This window comes from Myotis nattereri (genome assembly GCF_964212035.1).
Source record: "Myotis nattereri genome assembly, chromosome: 12".
Classification (NCBI taxonomy): domain Eukaryota; kingdom Metazoa; phylum Chordata; class Mammalia; order Chiroptera; family Vespertilionidae; genus Myotis; species Myotis nattereri.
In genome coordinates this window covers 66837996-66860938 of record NC_138087.1, presented here as the reverse complement: position 1 = coordinate 66860938, position 22943 = coordinate 66837996, and the positions used below count along the sequence as shown (strand labels likewise).

At 41.0% G+C, this 22943-nt stretch overlaps 2 protein-coding genes across 2 annotated transcripts; both read left to right on the top strand.

Annotated features, from left to right (window-relative positions):
* On the top strand, positions 1 to 987 carry LOC308527766 (olfactory receptor 1J4-like; the record flags this gene model as incomplete). Its single annotated transcript, XM_081103164.1, has 1 exon — positions 1 to 987. The coding sequence occupies one exon, from the start codon at positions 1 to 3 to the stop codon at positions 985 to 987; it is 987 nt and encodes a 328-aa protein (XP_080959290.1).
* Positions 988 to 22001: 21014 nt separating this feature from the next.
* Positions 22002 to 22943, top strand: LOC308527915 (olfactory receptor 1J4-like; the record flags this gene model as incomplete). The annotated part of the gene is made up of 1 exon (XM_081103348.1): positions 22002 to 22943. One exon carries the CDS (start codon positions 22002 to 22004, stop codon positions 22941 to 22943), a length of 942 nt encoding a protein of 313 aa, XP_080959474.1.

Sequence of the window (22943 nt, the reverse complement as noted above, 5' to 3'; positions counted from 1 at the left end):
ATGAGGCCTGAGAACCAGAGCAGCGTGGCCCAGTTCCTCCTCCTGGGGCTCCCCATCCCACAAGGGCAGCAGGGCGTGTTCTTCACCCTGTTCCTGGGCATGTACCTGACCACGGTGCTGGGCAACCTGCTCATCATCCTGCTCATCAGGCTGGACTCTCGCCTGCACACGCCCATGTACTTCTTCCTCAGCCACTTGGCCTTCTCTGACATTTCTCTCTCCTCTGTCACTGTCCCTAAGATGCTCATGAACATGCAGACTCGGCAACAATCCATCCCCTATGTGGGATGTATTTCTCAGTTGTATTTTTTCATATTTTTTTGTGCTCTTGACAATTTTCTTCTGGCTGTGATGGCATATGACAGGTATGTGGCCATCTGTCACCCTCTACACTACACCACCATCATGAGGGAGGGGCTGTGTGTGCTGCTGGTGGCTGGCTCCTGGATTCTCTCTTGTGGCCAATCCCTTTTGAACACCCTCCTCTTGGACCGACTGTCTTTCTGTGCTGACAATGCCATCATTCACTACTTCTGTGACCTCGCTGCACTCCTGAAGCTGAGCTGTTCAGACACCTTCCTCAATGAGCTGGTCATATTCACTGAGGGAGGAATGATTTTCTGTTTTTGTTTTGGTATTATTTTGGGCTCCTATATCCGTATAGGGACCATCATCCTGAGGGTGCCCTCCACTAAGAAAATCTTTAAAGCCTTTTCTTCCTGTGGCTCTCATCTCTCTGTGGTGTTTTTATACTACGGTACATCTACAGGTGTTTACTTTTTCTCCTCATCATGGGGTTCCAAAGACATAATTGCTTTGGTCATGTATACAATAGTTACCCCCATGTTGAACCCCTTCATCTACAGCCTGAGGAACAGAGATATAAAACAGGCCTTAGAGATGTGTGTCAATAGGTTAAAGTTCTCTAAGATGCAATCACTAAATCCTCCTGTTGCAATCAGGAGCACAGTGAGATATATCTCGTAAAATTATTGTATTGTTGACACCTCTATATTACTGTCTTTTTTTTTTTTTTACAGAGAGGAAAGGAGAGGGATAGAGACTTAGAAACATCGATGTGAAAGAAACATCGATCAGCTGCCTCCTGCACCCCTCCCCTTGGGGATGTGCCCACAACCAAGGTACATGCCCTTGACTGGAATCAAACATGGGACCTTTCACTCCACAGGTCGATGCTCTATCCACTGTGCCAAACCGGTTAGGGCTACTTTCATAGTATATCGATCATCTTGTCATGTATACGTTGTTATATGGCCATGTTTGCTTCTAGGATTGTTAATAATTTTTTATTCATAATTGATAGTTTTTGGTTTTTCATCATCTTTTACAATATATATAAAAAATCCCATGCAAACCTGTTACACAATCATAATTGTGGTTTGTCGCATTCTGTTTTGAGATATCTGATTTTTTGCTTATGCAGTTTTAAAAATTTTATGCTATAGAAGACTCACTTATTTAGCATCATGATCTGCTCCTGGTGATCTTTCTTTCTTGTTTTTTTTTTTTTTTTTTTCCAACTGATTTTTATATGCTGGCTTAAAGCTGATTGTGCACATCTCTTCCTGATTCACAATCAATGACATCATGTTGTCTGACTGCAATCAGCCATGGTAAGAATAATTACACTATGAAATTATGTGCTGCAAAGCCTAGCTGTTAGAAAAGAAGAGGAATGGAGTTTTTAAAAATGCATTTAAGATCAAACCATGTTGTTTATAATTAGGAAAATCTCTAGTAGTGGGTCCTACCTTAACACCTCATCTACTTCTGATAACTGTATAGATATTTATATCCATCGATATAGTTACAGATATATAGATACAGATAGAGATATAGATATCAGTATAGTATAGCTGGTCAAGATTCAACTTTCTTATGGTTAGTGTTTAAATGGTATTTCTTTTTCATCACTTTAAACTTTTCTTTGTCCTTGTGTCTGTCAGGTGTGCACTGTTAAAAATGTAACGCTGGTTTTTGCTCATTTTATGTAAGGCAACAATTATTATATATCTGGAGAATATTGTCTATAAACATCTAATCATAATATATTTGAATTTATATTTTCCATACTACTCTGTTTTTTATTTGATACATCTGTTTCACAGATATCCTCTCTCATATTCCTTCATTTTAATTAAATGCATACTTTAATTCAATTTTCCCTCAATTAACTTATTAATCATACATTATTATTTTTATTGTTTTATAATTATTTTCTGTGCTGTATGCAGATATCACTTCTTACTTTCTTTTTAGCCATTTGAGGTATACAATTCAGTGGCATTTAGGGCACTCATCACCAATATCTCATTTTATGACCACTAAAGAACTCTCTATAGAACATCAATTGAGTATTTTGCAACTGTGAATCAAATAAAAGCGAAGGTATCTATGAAGCAATGTGGAGAAATATGCAGATATATTGCTAAATGAAAAACAGCCATGTGTAAAAGAGCACGATACCACATTCCTCTTTATGTAACAATGAAGGGGAATAAAAACACATGTGTCTGCACATTTGAGCAGAAAGAAGCACAGGAAGAATAAATCAGAAACTGATTGTTTATCCACTGGAGGTGGGCAGAAGGGATGGCAAGAGGAGTCGGGTTTTTTATGTACTTTTGAATATGCTGTATTTTGCCACTAAAAAAGAAATAGGAGAGGTGGTGAATAAAGCAAAATTGATTAAAACAATACAAATGAACTGAAATTATATTTCAAATTAACTCAAAAAATTAGATTACAGGGGAAAATAAAATAAATAACCTAAACAATTCTTAAACCCCAAATTTTGTCTGTATATTCCCACAATTAAAAATAGTCTAAACAATGTTATAAGCTGTTGAGTATCATTAACAGTGGTGTGAGTTCAAGATTCTGAAACAAGTCACCATATATCCAAAGACTCAGGAACTAAATAAACACGGAGGAAAAGGGTTTCACTCTCACTCTCAGGAAAAGGAGCTCTGTACATGGAAAAAGAGAGGCTGGAAAGGACTCTATGGTGTCAAACCAGAATTGGAGCTATCAATCAGAAATCATGGGTTTTAAAATGTATAAATAGATTGCAATTTATAGGTTTATATGAACATCTATACTGTTCCCTTTCCCCATTCTTTCTGTGCCACTCCTGACCCATCTCCTGAGGTAAAAATTTACTTTAGTTTCTTAACTTCTGATTTTTTCTTCTGGTGTCTCTTTTATACATATTTAGAATCTTTGTAAGTAATAAAGACACCGAAAGTTTCAAAATAAATAACACTGGTAAGGTATTATAAGTCAGAGACTAATAATCCATGTATCCATAATGGTATAAATGAATAAATAAATAAATGGCTGAAGAATAAGGATAAGTTCATTCTTATAAAGGAATATCATCTTACACCTGCCAGAATGGTTCCTATCAACAAATCAACAAACAACAACTGCTGGCAAGGATGTGGAGACAAGTAAAGCCTAGGCACTGTTGCTGGGAATGCAAACTGGTGCAGCCACTGTGGACAACAGCATGGAGTTTCCTCAAAAAATTAAAAATGGAACTGCCTTTCAACCCAGTAATCGTTCTTCTGGAAATATATCCTAAGAATCCCAAAACACCAATCAGAAAGAATATATGCACCTCTATGTTCATAGCAACACTATTCACATTTGTTAAGATCTGAAAACAGCCCACATGCCCATCAGCAGTTGAGTGGATAAAAAAGCTGTGGTGCATTTACACAATGGAATACTACACGGCTGTATAAAAGAAGGAACTCTTACCCTTTGCAACAGCATAGATGGACCTGGAGAGTATTATGTTAAACAAAATAAGCAAGTCAGAGAAAGACAAATACCATACATGGTGTCTAATGAACAAATTAACGGATGAACAAGATGGAATCAGAAGCATGGATACATAGAACAGAAAGGCAGAAACCAGAGGGGAGAAGGCTTGGGGTGACCAGATAAAGAAGCTGAAAGTATTAGCTGAAGAACATATTTGCGTACCTCATATTACATAAACAATAGTGTAAGGAAGGCAAAAAAGAGGGAGGAGAGGGTAGTGGATGTGACAAGGGGAAAATCTGCAATAATGTCAACATTAATTTTTTTTCATAAAAAGAAAAGAATACGACTAAAAAGGAAGAAGAAGTGATAGAATTAGAAAACTTGCCATTAGACCACCATATTTGCCAAGTAGGCATCAGCAATGGATGTGAAACATAGTGGGTGAGATTTTAATAAGAAAAATGTTAATGTTATAGAATCAAAATAACTACCCAAATGATACCTATTAATTACAAATTTAAAGGAGTAACGTTTAATAAATGTTAACATTATAGTATAGACACCACCTTAACCAATTGATCAAAGATAAAAACACAAGTATTTGGAAAAATTAACATCAGAAGCTTAATTATATGCACTGCGGTATATATGCTGAAAACAAAGCCTGAAACATGTATGTATAAATGCACACACACATAGAACGTAAACATCATAAAATGTTAACCATTAGGGAATCTGGCTGAAGCCTGTCCAGGAATTCTTGATACCATTTTCACAACTTTTCTATATCTTTGAAATCATTTCAAAATAAAAAGTTGAAAAAACTTTGTCCCAGCTGGAGCAATGCCCAAGAACAAAGCACTCCAGGGCATGACTGGAATCAGGGACACTGTCCCCCAGGACTAAAGTCACTCATCAGAAATCAGCCACAAGCTTGGGGACTTGGCTGCAGTCTCTCATTAGTAGTTAAGTGTCATCTGTGGACTCATTTCTCTGGAGCTGATTAAGGAAAATGAAAGTCTATAGATGTGCCAATTCCCCAGATATTTCCTCTGTGTGTCTGGACATTAGGTCTCCTGAAGAAAAGCTGAGGAGATAGGCAACAGTCTGGAGCAGAAAGTGTCTGAACTCACCAATGATGAGCCCAGGTGAGAGGAGTTGGAAATCTGCCCTTGGTGATGGACCTGCCTGGGTGCTAGTGGGTTCATGTATGAGATTCTGTGTCCATGACCCTGTGTGTGTGCACGTATTGTATATGCCTGTATATGTGCTGTTTGATAGTTGTGTGCGTTTGTGCTATGAATCTGACACACAGTCTCGTTTTAGCGTATGTAGACCAAGTTCTCAGCCTCCTGGTGTTCGCATGGGTTCAGGTCTGATTCATGTCTGTGACTGTAAACACTGGCATCACAGCTGAGCATCAGGAGTGAGACTGTGGTCTCTGCTGTTGGACAAGAGGATCCCGACCTCATAAAGAACCAAGGTCAGCTCAGAGAGATCTCAGGCCTCTGCTCAGCAGTGTGTGGTGCACATGTGAACTGTGCCTGTGGGTGACACCTCGTGTATGTGAGCTGGAAGTTATGTTATTGGATTTTCTCTGTGTGTATGTGACCATGTGTGTGTGACCATATGCATGGGTGTTGTTGGTGGTTTAATAAATGTGCCTGTGACTGAATAGGCTTAACCGCCTCATGCTGACTGCCGTCCCCCAGCAAGGGGAAGGTCAGAAGTAGGGAAGCTCGTTAATACACTCGCATTAATAGGAGAGTGGCCCTAACTGGTTTGGCTCAGTGGATAGAGCGTTGGCCTGCGGACTAAAGGGTCGCGGGTTCGAATCCGGTTAAGGGCATATACCTTGGTTGTGGGCACATCCCCAGTAGGGAGTGTGCAGGAGGCAGCTGAATTGATGTTTCTCTCTCATCAGTGTTTCTAACTTTCTATCCTTCTCCCTTTCTCTCTGTAAATAATCAATAAAATATATATTAAAAATATAGGAGAGTGTACACTGTTTGTTGTAGCAAGTGTGGCTGGGTGTGCATATGTGTTGGGTATGTCTTGTAAGATTTTTGAATTGTTTGTGGTCTTGTGTGTTTTTGGTGAAGTGTGTGTAGTGTTTGAGTTATGTATATGTGGTGAGTTGAGTGTTCACCAGGTGCATCATGAAGCAGGTGTGTTGATGTGCACTGTGAGTATGTTTTGGGATGAGAGGTGTATTATTATACTAGAGGCCTGATGCACGAAAATTTGTGCAAAAGTAGGCCTTCCTTCCCCTGGCTGCCGGCACTGAATTCCCTCAGGCAAATGGGACCCAGGCTTCCCTTTGGCCACTAGCAGGCACCGGGACCCAGACTGCTCTCCTCCGGCTCCTGGCAGGCACCTGGGACTCGGGCTGCCTCCCTCCTGCCCTGGCTTCATCCAAAAATGATGCCTGGAAGGACGTCGGTCTAACTAACATATTACCCTTCTATTATTATAGATGTTGTGTATGTCCAACTTTGTGTTAATTTTGACTTGTATGCATACATATGAGTGTTTATGAGATGAACCACATATTGCCTATTCTTCCTTCAAGATGAAAATTTGGTCAGGGGTGACTTACATTCCCAAATCAGCAGTGTGTGTGTGTGTGTGTGTGTGTGTGTGTGTGTGTGTGTGATCTGTATCCATGACTCCAGTATTTCCTAAAGTGTCCTCCTTCTGGGGCACCATTACCTATGATACTCAAATTCTAAGCAACAACCTGTTTCTTGAAATGGATCTGCTATCATTTTTATGTACCTGAGTGTGACTGAGTTGCTCAGAATTTTCCAACCTTTTCTTTATTTTTACTAAACATCCCAGGGAAACAAACAAACAAACAAACAAACAAACCATAAACTCCAGGCTTCATGATGTGTGAAGGTGTTGGGCAGAATTACCATTAAATAGTGATGAGAACTTGGGGAAGTTATATAAAATATTGGTCTTACTCTCACGTCTATAAAATGGAAAGAATGACACAAGTTTTATGAATCTTGCAGACACTCTTAGTAAATAGTTATTGCATAAATATACCTAATGTATTTGAGAATTTTTTTCTCAGTTGGAAAGTAAATAAATATGAGGGACTATAATTGTCTAGTAAAGGGAATAAATTTTTTTTTGATAACTCTGGGTCCTCACAGCTCTGAAATAATATATTGTGCTTGACTCCTAAGCAAGAAAAGGGAAGTTTCCCTGTGTAACAGTTATGAGCATGGGTTCTGATCACACAGACATAATTAGACTGAGCCCCATGAAGTAGCTAACAGTGGCGATTTTTAATTTATAGAAAATGGTAATACATATGTGTCAAGTTATAAACAGTACATATCACATATGTAATAGATACTAATATACACACGCATATTTGTGCACCTTTCTGTCCCTGCTGTACTGCTGTGTGCCCACAGAATTTGTGTCATTTGTGTTTCTATTTCTTAAAAACTAAAATAGGTCAAAGAATACAAATCCTTAGAGCAGCTGTGAAGAGGTTTTAAAATCTGGGAATATAAGGCTGATGTGTGAATTAAATTGGGAAATGTAGGTAAAGTCCTTAACCTGGTACCCAAATATTCATCTAAGTGTTCAGCATTATTATGAAAGACCAGAGGGTTAGTGCAAAAATTTGTGCACATTGAAAGGAAATTAATTAGAAAAATATTTTAATATCACTATTCGCCCTTTCTCTATAACAGAAGTGTCACGATAGGCAATGACAGATGGAAATACACGCATGTGATAGGCGCCACCGAGAGCTTTATATATATAGATAAACTTGCTTAATTAGACATGCTTTCTGATTTAGCTAAACTTTTTCCAGCCCCGTGAAGCACCCCAACTTCTCTTTCAGGTAATTGTCAGCAACACAGCAGTAAATATCAACACAAAGGAGATTATTATTGTAGATGACGCAAGGAGAACAAAGGGTAAAATATTTAACTGCCTCAGTGTTTGACTATATTCTGAGCAGCGAGAAAACCTAAAGTCACTTTCAAGTTCCACCATTTCTTCTATTCAGTCAGGTCTAATTTAGAAAGTTTCTAAACTTTCTAAATCTCCATTTTCTGGCTAATGAAAAGAATATAGGATTCTACTGAGTCTCCTATCTACCTACTCCAAGACTACTGTGCAGATCAAATGAGATGAGGTATGTGAAAATGCTTCACAGACATTTGGTTAAAGCGTAAAATGTATTCACCTGGCTATAAAGCAAGTCGTGTTCCTGGGCCGAAGAAACTCCAAGGAGGCTAGTCAATGGGGAGAGGAAGCTGGGCGTTGCTAAGTGACATCATTACCCGGTGCCAGAGCCACTGTTTCTGGGTTGGGCTGGGCTGTGGGCCGCATTTTGCACCATGGGGTTTCAGCAGCATTGGCTGCAATTTGGTGGGCTGTCACCCTGGAGTGGTGGCAGAGCCCAATTCCCTCTTTGGGGAAGCTGAGTGTTGCTTTGTCAGCGCCAGGTCCACGGTGCCGTTTCTTTGTAAATGGCCAGTGCACATCACAGTAGTTCCTCTGTTGAGCATCTTCCCTCTGGTGGTCAGTGTGCATCACAGTGACCAGTCGGATCAAAGCGGCGAGTCAGATGGTCAGAAGGACACTTAGCATATTAGCCTTTTACATATATAGATACTTTGTGAACTATTCTGGTTTTGGAGATATTCTGGCATCCAGTGGCTATCAATGGCTACCCATTCCCAGAATGTTCCTGAGTTTACAGCTGAGGGTCAATGGGAGCCGGTAGGTTCACAGGAGGTCTGACAATGCTCCAACAACGCCCACTCATCATTGGAGTCTCACATTACTTTCAGGCAGAAACAACCGACACCACTTTGCAGGGGCTCACCTTCCATTCCTGCCACAGTGGATCATTATGGTTAGGCTCTGGCCTGGTGTAGAAATGATCCGTCCATGCTCATCAAGATGTAAACTCACAGAGATGGGCACCTGGCTTTTCTTGCTCACTGCTGCAGTGCAGTCCTCAGTAGAGATCCCGACTCAGTCGTGATGTTAAAAGTAATATTTGAATTAACAGTGAACCCTCTTATTTCTATGTGATGAGGTCTGTGACTATGTTGGAGGTTCAATGTTTTCCTTGAGCCAGACTGGGAGAGAGGAAAGAGGCATACATCCACAGGTGTGAGAAATTAATATGAAACTATTTAAAATTTAATGGTTTTCCCAATAATAACAGTATGAGATGAGATGTCCTGTTCATCCTTTCTAGGTTCCTGAGACTCCCAAGCCTTCTTCATCCCCAGCAGACAGAAGAGCAGCATGAGGCCTGAGAACCAGAGCAGCGTGTCCCAGTTCCTCCTCCTGGGACTCCTTGTCCCGCCAGGGCAGCAGGGCATGTTCTTCACACTGTTCCTGGGCATGTACCTGACCACAGTGCTGGGAAACCTGCTCATCATCCTGCTCATCTGGTTGAAAGCAGGTATCTGGGGTTTATTTACCTTCTGTAATTGCAACTTTGTTGCCTTCAGTGGGGCTCAGAGCCGGCCGGAAAGCTTGGCTTCCTCCACCACTGGAGCAACCAAGCCTCCTTCTCACTTCAACTCCGTGGCTGCCAGCTGCCATCTTGGTTGGGTTAATTTGCATATAGTCGCTCTGATGGGCTGGTGAGAGTGGCTTCAGGCGTCACGAAGGTATGGTCAATTTGCATGTTTGTCTTTTATTAGTGTAGATTAATATTTTTATACGTCCATCATCTCATATAATAGATATGCATAATCTTATGCAAAACGTGTCTCACAATTATCACTGTGGTTTTGTATCTTTCTGTTTTGAGATATGTTATTTTTTGGTTATGTATTTTAAAAAATTTTATGTTATCAAATATCCACTTACTAAGCATCATGATCTGCTCCTGATAATCTTCCCTTTTTATTACATGATTTTTTTATGCTGCTTTTTGTTGGTTTCTGGCTGATTGTGCACATCTCTTCCTAATGTTAGCTGATTGCCATCAGGCATGATAAGAATAATTACATAATAAAGAATTGGTATGTGTTACAAAACAAGGATGTTGTAGAAAGAGACTTTTTAGGAATGCATTTAAGAGCACACCACTAGTTTCATAATTAGGAAGAGTTTCTAGTAATGGGTCCTACCTTAATACCTCATCTACTTCTGATATTAATATGAATACATTATATCTATATAGATGTAGATACATATACAGATAGAGATACAGCTAGATATATAAATACTACTATAGCATAGTATAGTAAAGTATGGAATGGCATGGCATGTTACAGCATGGTATGGTATGGTATGGTATGGTATGGTATGGTATGGTATATTATAGTATGGTAGGATATGTTATAGCATGGCATGGCATGTCCTGGCATGGCACAGCATAGTGTAGTATAGTATAGCATGGTATGGTATGGTATGGTATGGTATGGTATGGTATGGTATGGTAGCATATGGTATGGTATGGTATGGTATGGTATGGTATGGCATGGCATGGCATGGCGTGGTATGGTATGGTATGGTATGGTATAATATAACATAGCATAACATAGCATGGCATAGCATAGCACAGCATAGCGTAGTGTAGTGTAGTATAGTAAATACGGTATAGTATAGTCAGGATGCAGCTTTCTCCTGGTTGGTGTTTAAATGGTATTTCTTTTCCATCAATTTAAACATTTCTTTATTCTTATATCTGTGAGGTGTGCATTGTTCAATATATAATGCTGGATACTGTTCATTTTATGTAAAGCAACAATTATTATATTTCTGGATATACTGTCTATAGACATCTAATATAATTATAATACATTTGAATTTATATTTTCCTTATTACTATAATTGCCATTTGATTCATCTGTTTCACATATACTCCTCTTGTCTTTCTCTGTTTTAAGTAAATACATATATTCAGTTCCATTTTCCCACTATTACCGTAATATATATATATATATATATATATATATATATATATATATATATGTTTTATTGATTTTTTACAGAGAGGAAGGGAGAGGGATAGAGAGTTAGAAACATCGATGAGAGAGAAACATTGATCAACTGCCTCCTGCACACCCCCTACTGGGGATGTGCCCGCAACCAAGGTACATGCCCTTGATTGGAATCGAACCTGGGACCCTTCAGTCCATAGGCCGATGCTCTATCCACTGAGCCAAATTGGTTAGGGCCATACATTATTATTATTGTTTTATAATTCTTTTCTGTGCTGTATGCAGGCATCACTTTTTACTTTCTACTTAGCTATTTGAGGTATACAATGCAGTGGCATTTAGGACACATATCAACAATATCTCATTTCATGACCATTAAAGAAAACTCTATAAAACATCAACTGATATTTTTCAACTGTGAGTAAAATAAGAACAAAGATATCTGTAAGTCAATGTGGAGAAATATTAGAATATATTGCTGAATGAAAAAAGCAATGTGTAATAGAGTATTTATAGCATGCTACCTCTTATGTAAAAACAAAGGGGAATAAAATATACATGTGTCTGCCAATTTGAGCAGAAAGAAGCACAGGAAGAATGAATTAGAAACTGATGAAATTGTTTACCGACAGGAGTTGTGGCAGAAGAGATGAGGAGATGAGTAAAATTATTTGTGTAGTCTTGACTATGCTACTTTTGCAAGTAAAACATAAATATTAAAGGTGTTTAATAACACAAAGTAGAATAAAACAAATCAAATGTACTTAAGTATTTTTCAAACTCCAAAATTAGAGTAACAGGGAAAATTAAATAAATACCCTAAGATATTGTTGAGTCCAGAATTTATATTTATCTTTCAATTAAAAATAAAACACTGAAAACAATGTGTAAAGTTGTACATTGAATGGCATTAACAGTTCAAGGTTCTGAATCAAGTCACCATGTATCCAACAATTCAGTGCATAAGCAACCATTGAGGAAAAGGAAGTGACCCTCATTCTGGGAAAGGAGCTCTGTACATGGAAAAGGAGAGGTTGGAAAGGACTGTATGGTGTCAAACTAGAATTGGAGCTATCAATTCAAACTCCTGGGTTTTAAATGTAGAAACAGATTGCAATTTACGTGTTATATATCAAGATCTAAACTGTTCCCATTCTCATTCTTTCTGTCCTGCTCCTGTCCCACCTCCTATGGGCAAACATGCTTTTAGTTTCTTAGTTTTTCCTTCCTGTGTTTCTTTTATATATATTTCCCAGTTGGCTTCTCTGAGACCATTTAGAATCCTTGAAAGCAATGAAATCACCCAAAGCTTTAAAATGAATAACAACAGTAATAGATTATAACTTAGAGAATAAGAATCCATGAATACATAATAATATAAATGAATAAATAAAAAACTAACAGGTGTTGGATAAGGATAATTTCCTTCCTTTAGGATAGCACAACTAATAAAGAAGAAATTATAGAATTTAAAAATCACTATTTGGCCTTCACATTTGCAATAATTTTCTCACATAAGAAGCACCAATGACGGCGTCACAGGGGAGTTTTACCAAACATTCCAAGAAGAACTAACACTTTGTCTTCAAACTACTCCAAAACATTCAAGAGGAAGGAACACTTCCAACCTCTTTTTATGAGGCCAGCATTATCCCAATTCCAAAACCAGATAAAGACACTACAAAGAAAGAAAATTACAGGCCAGTATTCCTGGTGAACATAGATGCTAAAAATCACAACAAAATATTAGCAAATCGGATCCAGCAATATATTAGAAAGATCATACACCATGACCAAGTGGGATTTATCCCAGTGGTGCAAGGATGGTACAGTATTTGCAAATTAGTAAAACTGATACATCACATAAGCAAACTGAAAGACAAAAATCACAGGATCATATCAATAGAGGCAGAAAAAGCACTCGACAAAATTCAACACCCATTTTTGACAAAAACTCTCAGCAGAGTGGGATAGAGGGATCATACCTGAACATAATAAAGGCCATATATGACCAACCTATAGCCAAAATTGTACTCAATGGGCAAAAACTAAAACCATTTCCAGTAAGAACAGGAGCAAGAGGGGATTTACACTTTTACCACTCTTATTCAACACTAGAGGCCCAATAGATGAAATCGTGCAAGAGAAGGTCTTCCTTCCCCTGACTGCCAGCACTGGCTTCCCTCCGACACACACGACCCAGGCTTCACTCACAGCGCCAGATTCATTTGGAAGGTTGTCCAGAAGGACATCGGTCTAATTTGCATATTATATTTTTATTATTATAGATAGCACTGAAAATGCTAGGAAAGTGACCAAACAAGAAGAAAATATAAAAGTCATCCAAATTGGAAAGAAGGAAGTAAAAGTCTCATTATTCACAGATGACACACTATTGTACATAGAAAACCATAAACACTCCACCAAAAAACTGCTAGATTTAATAAATTAATTCGGCAATGTAGCAGGATAAAAAATTAACTCCCAGAAATCCATGGCATTTTTATACACCAATAATGATCTATCAGAAAAAGAAGCTAAAAAAAAACCTCATTTACCATTGCAAGAAAAAAGGTAAGAATTTATTAATAAAACTTAACCAAGGAGGTAAAAGACTTGTCCTTGGAAAACTACAAAGCAATGCAAAAAGAAAAAGAAAAAGATATAAACCAAGTGGAAGAATATATTGTATAAATAGATTCATAGAATTAACATCATTAAAATGTCCATACTACCCAAAGCAATCTATAAATTCAATGCAATACTTATTAAAATACCAACGGCATATTTTGCAGATCTAGAGCAAACACTCCAAAAAGACCATGAATAGCCACAGCAAACTGAGAAAGAAGAACAAAGTTGGAGAGATCACAATACCAAATACCCAGTTATATTACAAACACACTAATCAAATCAGCCTGGTACTGGCACAAGTACAGGTATACAGATATAGAACAGAACAGAAACCCCAGAAACTTACTCAAGTCGTTATACTCAATTAAAATTTGGCAATGGAGAAAAGAGCATTCAATGGAGTCAAGACAATCTCTTCAATAAATAGTGTTGGGAAAATTGGAGAGATACATGCAAAAAAGAAAGGAAGGAAGGAAGGAAGGAAGAAAAGAACCTAGATCACCCACTTACACTATACATAAAAATAAACTCAAATTGGATAAAAGACTTAAATGTGAGTAATGAAACCATAAAAATCCTTAAAAAACACATAGGCAGCAAAATCTCATACATTTCTTATAGCAGAAATTTCACAGGTATATAGCCTAGGGCAAAAGAAATAAGGAAAAAAACACAAATGGGACAACATGAAAATAAAAAGCTTCTGCACAACAAAGGAAACTAGCATCAAAATAAAAAGGGACCCCACTGTATGGGAGAACATATTTGCCAATGATACATCTGATAGGGGATTCATTTCCAAAATATATAAAGTACTCATACAACTCAACAAAAGGAAGACAAACAATCCAATTGAAAAATGGGCAGAAGACCCTAATAGACAATTCTCCAAAGAGGATATGCAAATGTCCAAGAAACATGTGAAAAAAGGCTCAATGTTACTGATCATCAGAGAGATGCAAATTAAAATGACAATGAGGTGCTACGTCACACCTGCCAGTATGACTATCATCACTAAATCAACAAACAGCAAGTTCTAGTGAAAATGTGGAGAAAAGAAAAACCCTAGTGAGAATGTAGACTGGTATAACCACTATGGAAAACAGTGTGGAGTTTCCTAAAAAAATTAAAAATGGAACTCTTTTTTTTTCTTTCTTTTTTTTTTTAAAATTGTTTTATTGCTTAAAGTATTACAAAGAGTATTATATATGTTTCCTTTTTTTTCTCCCCTTGACCTTACCCTAGCCTCCCAAACCCCCCAGTGTCTTGTGTCCATTGGTTATGCTTATATGCATGCATAGAAGTCCTTTGGTTGATCTCTTACCCACCCCCCCAACCCTCCCCGGCCTTCCTGCTATAGTTTGACAGTCTGTTCCATGTTGCTCTGCCTCTGTATCTATTTTTGTTTATCAGTTTATAATGGTCTTAATTATCCATAAATGAGTGAGATCATGTGGTATTTTTCTTTCATTGACTGGCTTATTTCACTTAGCATAATGCTCTCCAGTTCCATCCATGCTGTTTTTACAGCAGCATAGTATTCCATTGTGTAGATGTACCACAGTTTTCTAATCCATACATCTGCTGATGGGCACTTAGGCTGTTTCCAGATCTTAGCTATGGTTAATTGTGCTGCTATGAACATAGGGGTGCATATATCCTTTCTTATTGGTGTTTCTGTTTTCTTGGGATATATTCCTAGAAGTGGGATCACTGGGTCAAATGGGAGTTCCATTTTTAACTTTTTGAGGAAACTCCATACTGTTCTGCACAGTGGCTACATGATCTCACTTCTAGGAATATATCTGAAGAAGCCTGAAACACCAATCAGAAACAGTATGTGCACCCCCATGTTCATAACAGCATTGGTTACAATAGCTAAGATCTGGAAACAGCCCAAGTGCCTATCAGTAGACGGATGGATTAAAAACAAACAAACAGTGGCATATTTCACAATGAAATACTAGGTAGCTATAAGAAAGAAGGATCTCTTAATCGCTGAGACAGGATGGAGAGACCTGGAGAGTATTATGCTAAGTAAAATAAGCCAGTCAGAGAAAGATAAGTAATACATGATCTAACTTATATGTGGAATCTAATGAACCCAATAAGTTGACTAGCAAAAGATATCCAGAGACATTGAAGCATGCAGCAGACTGATGTATTTCGGAGGGAATGGGGGACAGGGAGAGATTAACCAAAGAAGTAATATGCATATATGCATAACCATGGACACAGACAATAGTGTAGTGAAGACATGGGGATGGGGTGACAGTGGGGAGGAGGGGATCAATTGGGGAAAAGAGGACATCTGTAATACTTTCAACAATAAAGATAAATTTGAAAAATAAAATAAAATAAAAAAGAACTTACAAAATAGTCATGAAGATATAAATTACAGCATAGGGAATATAGTCAATAATAATTGTAATAACTGTGTATTGCCTGTTGAGTACCAGAAATATCAGGATGAACACTTTATAAAGTACATGATTATCTAACTACTATGCTGTACATGTGAAACTAATCTACACTAATAAAAGAGAAAAATGGTAATTGGCGTACGGCGATACCTTTTTCATTGGTTAATCAGGGCTATATGCAAATTAACTGCCAACTAAGATTGGCAGTTAACTGCCAACTAAGATTGGCAGTTAACTGCCAACAAGATGGCGGCTAATTTGCATATGTAGGCACAATGCAGGGAGGCAAAAGGGAAAGCAGGAAGAAGCCCCCTGCCACTGACAGTGATCGGAAACCCAGGGGGGAGCTAAGAGCCCTGGGGCCGCCTTTGCCCTGCCCCCCAGCCATGATCGGAGAATCAGGCGCCTTTGCCGCCCTGGCCAGTGATAGCAGGAAGTAGGGGTGGAGCCAGCAATGGGAGCTGGACACGGTCGAAGCTGGCAGTCCCAGGAGCTAGGGGTCCCTTGCCTGGGCCTAAAGCGAAGCCCACGATCGTGGTGCCCCCCGCTGCCACTGCAGGTCCCCGCTGCCTGGGCCGGACGCCTAGGCCAGAGGCATTAGGCCTGGGCAGGGGCGGAGCCTGCAACCGCGGGGAGCTGGGGGTCCCCTGCCCAGGCCTGACACCTCTGCCGGAGGCCTCAGGCCTGGTCAAGGGGCCGATCCGGTGATTGGTGATCAGAGGGTGATGAGGGTCAACTCCTCTGGCTGAGGCATCAGGCCTGGGTGGGGGGTGGAGCCGGGGATTGGGGGGATATGATGGTCCCCTTGCCCAGGCCTGAAGCCTGGGTCAGAGGGGTCAGGCTTGGGCGGGGGGTGGAGCAAGCGATCAGAGGGAGATGGGGGTCCCCTGCCCAGGCATGATTCCTGGGCCAGAGGCCTCAGGCCTGGGCGGGGGCCAGAGCCAGTGATCGGGGGGAGATGGGGGGTCCCCTGTCCAAGCCTGACACCTCTGGCGGAGGCGTCAGGCCTGGGCAAGGGGCTGATCAGGCGATCGGAGGGTGATGGGGGTCAACGCCTGAGGGCTCCCAGTATGTGAGAGGGGGCAGGCTGGGCTGAGGGACACTCTCCCCCCCACCCCCACCCAGTGCACGAATTTCGTGCACCGGGCCCCTAGTACAAAATAATATTGAATATTAACTGTAATTTTAAATTTTAATTAAAAATGAGTAAAATAAAGATAGGCATCACATGATTTCACTCCTATATGGTATCTAATGAACAAGATAAACTAATGAACAAAATAGATCCATAGTCATAGAAGCATGGAATAGACTGATATATCTTAGAGGGAAGGTGGGGGTGGGGTAGGTGGGAGGTATGAATCAGGGACCTTATATGCATACTAGAGGTCCAGTGCACAGATTCATGCACTGGTGGGGTCCCTCAGCCTGGCCTGTGCTCCCTTACAATCTGGGACCCCTTGGGGGATGTTGGACTGCTGGTTTCAGCCAGATTTCCTACAAAGATATAGCAGTGTGTGAAGTGGCAGGTGGCTGGGGAGGAGCCCAAGCCCCGGCTGGGTGTTGCATCGCTCCCACTCAATCCAGCCCCCTGCGTCTGCTGCTGCCACTGTCATGGTAGTGCTGCCATGGAGGTGGGAGAGGCTCCCCCAGCTGCAGCTGTGCTCGCCACCTGTGAGCCCGGCATCTGGCTGAGAGGCGCTCCTGCTGTGGGAGCACACTGACCATCAGGGGGCAGCTCCTGCATTGAGCATCTGCCCTCTGGTGGCCAGTGCACATCATAGCGACCAGTTTATGGGTCAAGCAGTTGTAATGGTTGCGTAGGCATTTATATATATAGATATGCATAGCCCATGGACACAGACAATAGTGTGGTGAAGGCCTGGGAGGGGCGAGTGTGGAGTGGAGGGGGCCAATGGGGAAAAAAAAGGTAACAACTGTAATACTTTCTAAAATAAGGATACATTTAAAAAGTAAAGAGATTTTTTGAGGTTTAAGTGAATAAAAAAAACTTCATATATTTAAAGTATACAATCTGAATACTTTTGACATATGTATACACCCATTAAGCTGTCACTACAAGCTGTTAGGACCAGGAAGTTTCCCCAAGCCTACCTCCTGCTCCTTCTTTGCTCCTCACCTCTGTCCCCCAGGGAAACTACTGATATGTTTCTGTCACATCAATTAGTTTGCACCTTCTAGAAGTTTATCTAAGTGGGATCATACAGAATCTATTCTTTTATTGCTGCCTTCTTTCACTCAGCATAAGCATTTTGAGATTGTTTAACGATGAATATGTATGAAGACATTTTTATATTCTTTTTGCCCTTTAGATGATTCTTTTATTGGCAAGTCCTATTCCACTGTACAGATCTACTACCGCTTTTTTGTTCACTCACCTGTTGAAGGGGCTTTGTGTTCTAACAGAGGTCTGTATAGGTTTTGGGGAGCCTGCTGAATGACATCATTGGAATTGTGATGCAGAGGCCACGGGCAACTGGGAGTGCTTGCCATCTGGAGACTTGGGCAGAGGCCCTAGGTATCAATGACATTACGGACACTGTCGGCTGGGACTGCAGTTGCAGTTCAGTCTCTGGCCCCTAACCATGTTCCTTTCAAGGGGCCTGAAGGAACTTGGGCAATTATCCCAACTGACTGCTGCTCTAGTCGGAGGCTTGGGGCTGTCTCCCTCTGGGGTCCTTTTCTGAAGCTAAAAGGAGATCAACTGCCCACTGTTTTGAAGCTGCTGATCAGACATGAGAATCTGTAAAGGTCCTCAGACCATGATGGTTTGTTCCCTTCCCTTTAATCCTGGGTCTCCTGCACAGAAACTGAGGATTCCGGAGACAGCACAAAGCACAAGGTATCAGAACTCACAGCTCTGGTTTAGATTAGAAGGGACTCAGAAATCTCCATAGTCGTGTGTGTGTGTGTGTGTGTGTGTGTGTGTGTGTGTGTGTGTGTGTTGTATGACTTTGTGTGTGTGTCAGTGACACACACTTAATGTCTCCACTGAGGATAAGTATAAGTCAGGGAAGCCTGGAGTTTCCTCAGCGATGTCTGCCTTATTTCTCTTGTGTTTGCTGCCTGTGTGCTGCATGGAAGACCTTGTGCCTCACTTGTGATTTGAATCTGTGACTGCCTGTGACTGCAATGTGTGTGGTGGAGGATGCTTGAGAGTTATGTGTGTGCAACTGTGTTGCACACGTGTGAGTGAGTTTTGTGTGAGTTTTGCATAGATTTGTGTGACACTGACTCACACTCTGGCTGTATTTACTTAGCTGGAGTGTAAGCCAGGGAAGTCTGTAAGTCTCCATCTGGCAAGGCTGTGGCTGTGATAGTGTGTGAGTGCTTTTGTGTTGTACAAACTCACACCTTGACTTCCTTCACACAGAAGATACATAGGACGGAGACTTAAAACCAAGATACTGAAAAGGCCAACAAATATCTTGCTTTCATATGTTTGGATTCACCATAGCTACAGACCAGATTCCACTCAGGCAGCTCCAAAAAAAGCCCATTTTGAAGATCTGTTGGGGCCATTTTTTACTGATTTGAATACAGAAGCATCCCTGGAAGCCCAATGTTTTTGAACTTCTTCTTAAACTTTGTTACATGGTTTAGAAACTAAATGCTCATATCTGAGGTCACATATATCTACACTCAACTTAATAGCTCTGTGGTCATAGATGCTCAGCAGCCTCCACTGTCAAATGGGAATAATGACAATTACTGGAATTTTGTCTGTAAGGTGCTTAAGTTCTAGCACATTGTAAGCACTTAGTAATTTGTAGCCTGTAGAGGCCATGACACCTGACTGTCCATTTCCTGAATGCTAGGAGACAATACCTGGTACCTGACAAGAAAGTCAGTCCATCCAAAGACTCCCCCCGGACCTCTAGGCAGCCACTTCTCCTCTCTATTACTGAGTGTCTCCCAGCCACCTCTTTCACTCATGGTGCTGACAAAATCAAGGTACTATTTCTCTATTGTTCCCATCCCTCAAAATGGGTCTCTTCCAGGAGATGTTTGAGATCCTAGTTACTTACTGGCATTACTTAATCTTAAGTAATGCCAGTAAGTAACTAGCATTAGACACACATACACAACAAGATCAATGCCAAGTTCCTCTCCCAAGCTTATGGGTATTTTGACATTCAACTTTAGCTTAACCTTTCTACCTCCCACAGGAAGAAATGGGTGAAATCTCTTCCCAATGAAAAGATGATGAGAAAATCTACCTTGAGATCAGGTTCCGCTGGGTAATATCTATGTGAAATTGTGTAAGCCATCTCACTACTGTTAGTAAATGAAGGAACAAAAATCACCGTCACCCTACTTCCCAGATACAGAATAAACAATGGTAGATTGAGTGAAATTGAAGGTACATAAAAGCCATTTGCAAAATACTGTGCTTTAGGACTATGAGTGGTGACCCTGTCTGAGCAGAAGGACTCCCACTAATGCTGAGACTATATTTCTTAAGGTCCTGGCTCTTTTGTCTAATTAAAAAGAGGGAGAAACAGCAGGGTTATAGGAGCAGAGATTCTAATAAATTTAAGAAACATGAGACAATTGAGACTACAGCAGTTACTAACTGTGTGGTCATGTGGGTTCTCACAACTTCTGAATATGTATATAATGAAGTTTTACAATACCTACCTCCTAGGACAATTGAAATTTAATGTGTCAATGAATGCAAAAATGTATTGGTTTGACAGAGTGTTTACTAAATGTCAATTATTATAAACTAGGGGCCCACTGCATGAATTCGTGCACCTTGAAAGGAACTGGAGGCCGTAAGGTTGCGGTGGGCACAGGGGCGGGTCTTGGCCCATCCTTGGAGCCCCTGCCAGGTCCATCCTACTGAGGCCCCCCAGGTCCCCTGTCTGTCAGCAGCCCTTCTCTCACCGCCACTGACAGCGCAAAGCGATTTGAGCCAGTGCCAGCTTCAGATGCGAGCAGCAGCAGTGCCGGCAGCAGATGAGAGCAAAGAATTTTCAATAACTACGAGAGGCTCGCCCCAATCACAGCGACTGGTGCCGAGCCTTGGACTAGCATCCGCGCTCACCTACTCCACCATCACACCATGGCCGATGCCCACCATATTCTGCACTCTGCCACCTGGTGGTCAGCACACATCATAGCGACTGGTTGTTTGGTTGTTCCACCATTCAGTCTATTTGCATCATAGCCTTTTATTATATAGAATGTGAAGATTGGAACTAGAAATAGTGATGGTCAGTCAGGTATCTGAATCCTAATAGGCACTTCCCATCCTTCAGGGACCCCAGTTCTCACATGCCAGATCTCAGATCTCAGGTGTTTCCTGCCAATGGATCCTCATTTCTGAGCCAGCATGAAGCACCAGATACAGATGGAGATAGATGCACTGAGGTAAGTTTACTTCTTGGCAAAAAGATGGATGTGCATTTAGACTTGTTTCACCAGAAGATTTACCCAATGACAGGATATGAGCTCCGCAATGCCTCTTGAGAGGGTGAGAGCTCCGATAAGGTAGCACAAGGAGCTAGGCCAAATCTTTGGCCCTTTGCGCTGATCTTCTCAAGATACTGTTTGATTAAATTCCTACATTTGATCTTGGCTTTTTGAGGGTAGTTAGCACATCATAAAAATAGTGACTAAAATTTTGTGTATTCATTTTACACAGGCACTGTTCTTAGATATTCATGTGTCTTGAATTAGAACCTTCTTATTGACTCTAGAAATGTGTGATATTGGTATCTTCACATACTGTGGCATAACATGTGGCCATGATAGAATCAGCTCCTTAAGTCAGCCGCCCAGAGAGCGATGTCACCAGACTCACAGCACAAGGAATCTGGCTCCAGAGCCTTTCCTTTACTCAGTCCTCTGTCAGGTGTGCCCAGAGGGTCAGGGGGCAGAGGAAAGAGTTCCTGTGTTTCCCATTTATTCTTGTATCTCTAATTAGTAGCACAGTGCCAGGAACCTGGGGGATTAAATAATAAGGATGAATTTGTTCTGTTTTCATTTGAAAGAAGCCATATTCGGCATTGAACATGTGTTGCTTGCAATGAAAACTATAGCAGATTACATGAATACAAGATGTTATTTTTATCCAGGAGAAAGTAGGAAACCCTACAGTGGTGACCATAAACACACTTTCAAAGTCTCTAGCCTTCTTCACTGTCCTTTCATCCCCAGCAGACAGAAGAGCAGCATGAGGCCTGAGAACCAGAGCAGCGTGTCCCAGTTCCTCCTCCTGGGACTCCCCATCCCGCCAGGGCAGCAGGGCATGTTCTTCACCCTGTTCCTGGGCATGTACCTGACCACGGTGCTGGGCAACCTGCTCATCATCCTGCTCATCAGGCTGGACTCTCGCCTGCACACGCCCATGTACTTCTTCCTCAGCCACTTGGCCTTCTCTGACATTTCTCTTTCCTCTGTCACTGTCCCTAAGATGCTCAGGAACATGCAGACTGAGCGTCAATCCATCCCCAATGTGGGATGTATTTCTCAGTTGTATTTTTTCATACATTTTGCTGGTGTTGACAATTTTCTTCTGGCTGTGATGGCATATGACAGGTACGTGGCCATCTGTCACCCTCTGCACTACACCACCATCATGAGGGAGGGGCTGTGTGTGCTGCTGGTGGCTGGCTCTTGGATAGTTGCCTGTGTCCATGCTCTTATTCATACCCTCCTCTTGGTCCGACTGTCTTTCTGTGCTGACAATACCATCACCCACTTCTTCTGTGACCTCACTGTGCTCCTGAAGCTGAGCTGTTCAGACACCTTCCTCAATGAGCTGGTCATATTCACTGAGGGAGGAATGATTTTCTTTTTGTGTTTTGGTGTTATTTCATGCTCCTATATCCGTATAGGGACCATCATCCTGAGGGTCCCCTCCACTAAGAGACTCTATAAAGCCTTTTCTACCTGTGGCTCCCATCTCTTTGTGGTGTCTTTATACTACGGGACACTTGCTAGTGTTTACTTTTCCTCCTCATCATGGGATTCTAAAGACATAATTGCTTCGGTCATGTACACAATAGTTACCCCCATGCTGAACCCCTTCATCTACAGCCTGAGGAACAGAGATATCAAACAGGCCTTAGAGATGTGTGTCAATAGGGTTAAGTTCTTTAAGCAGCAATCATGA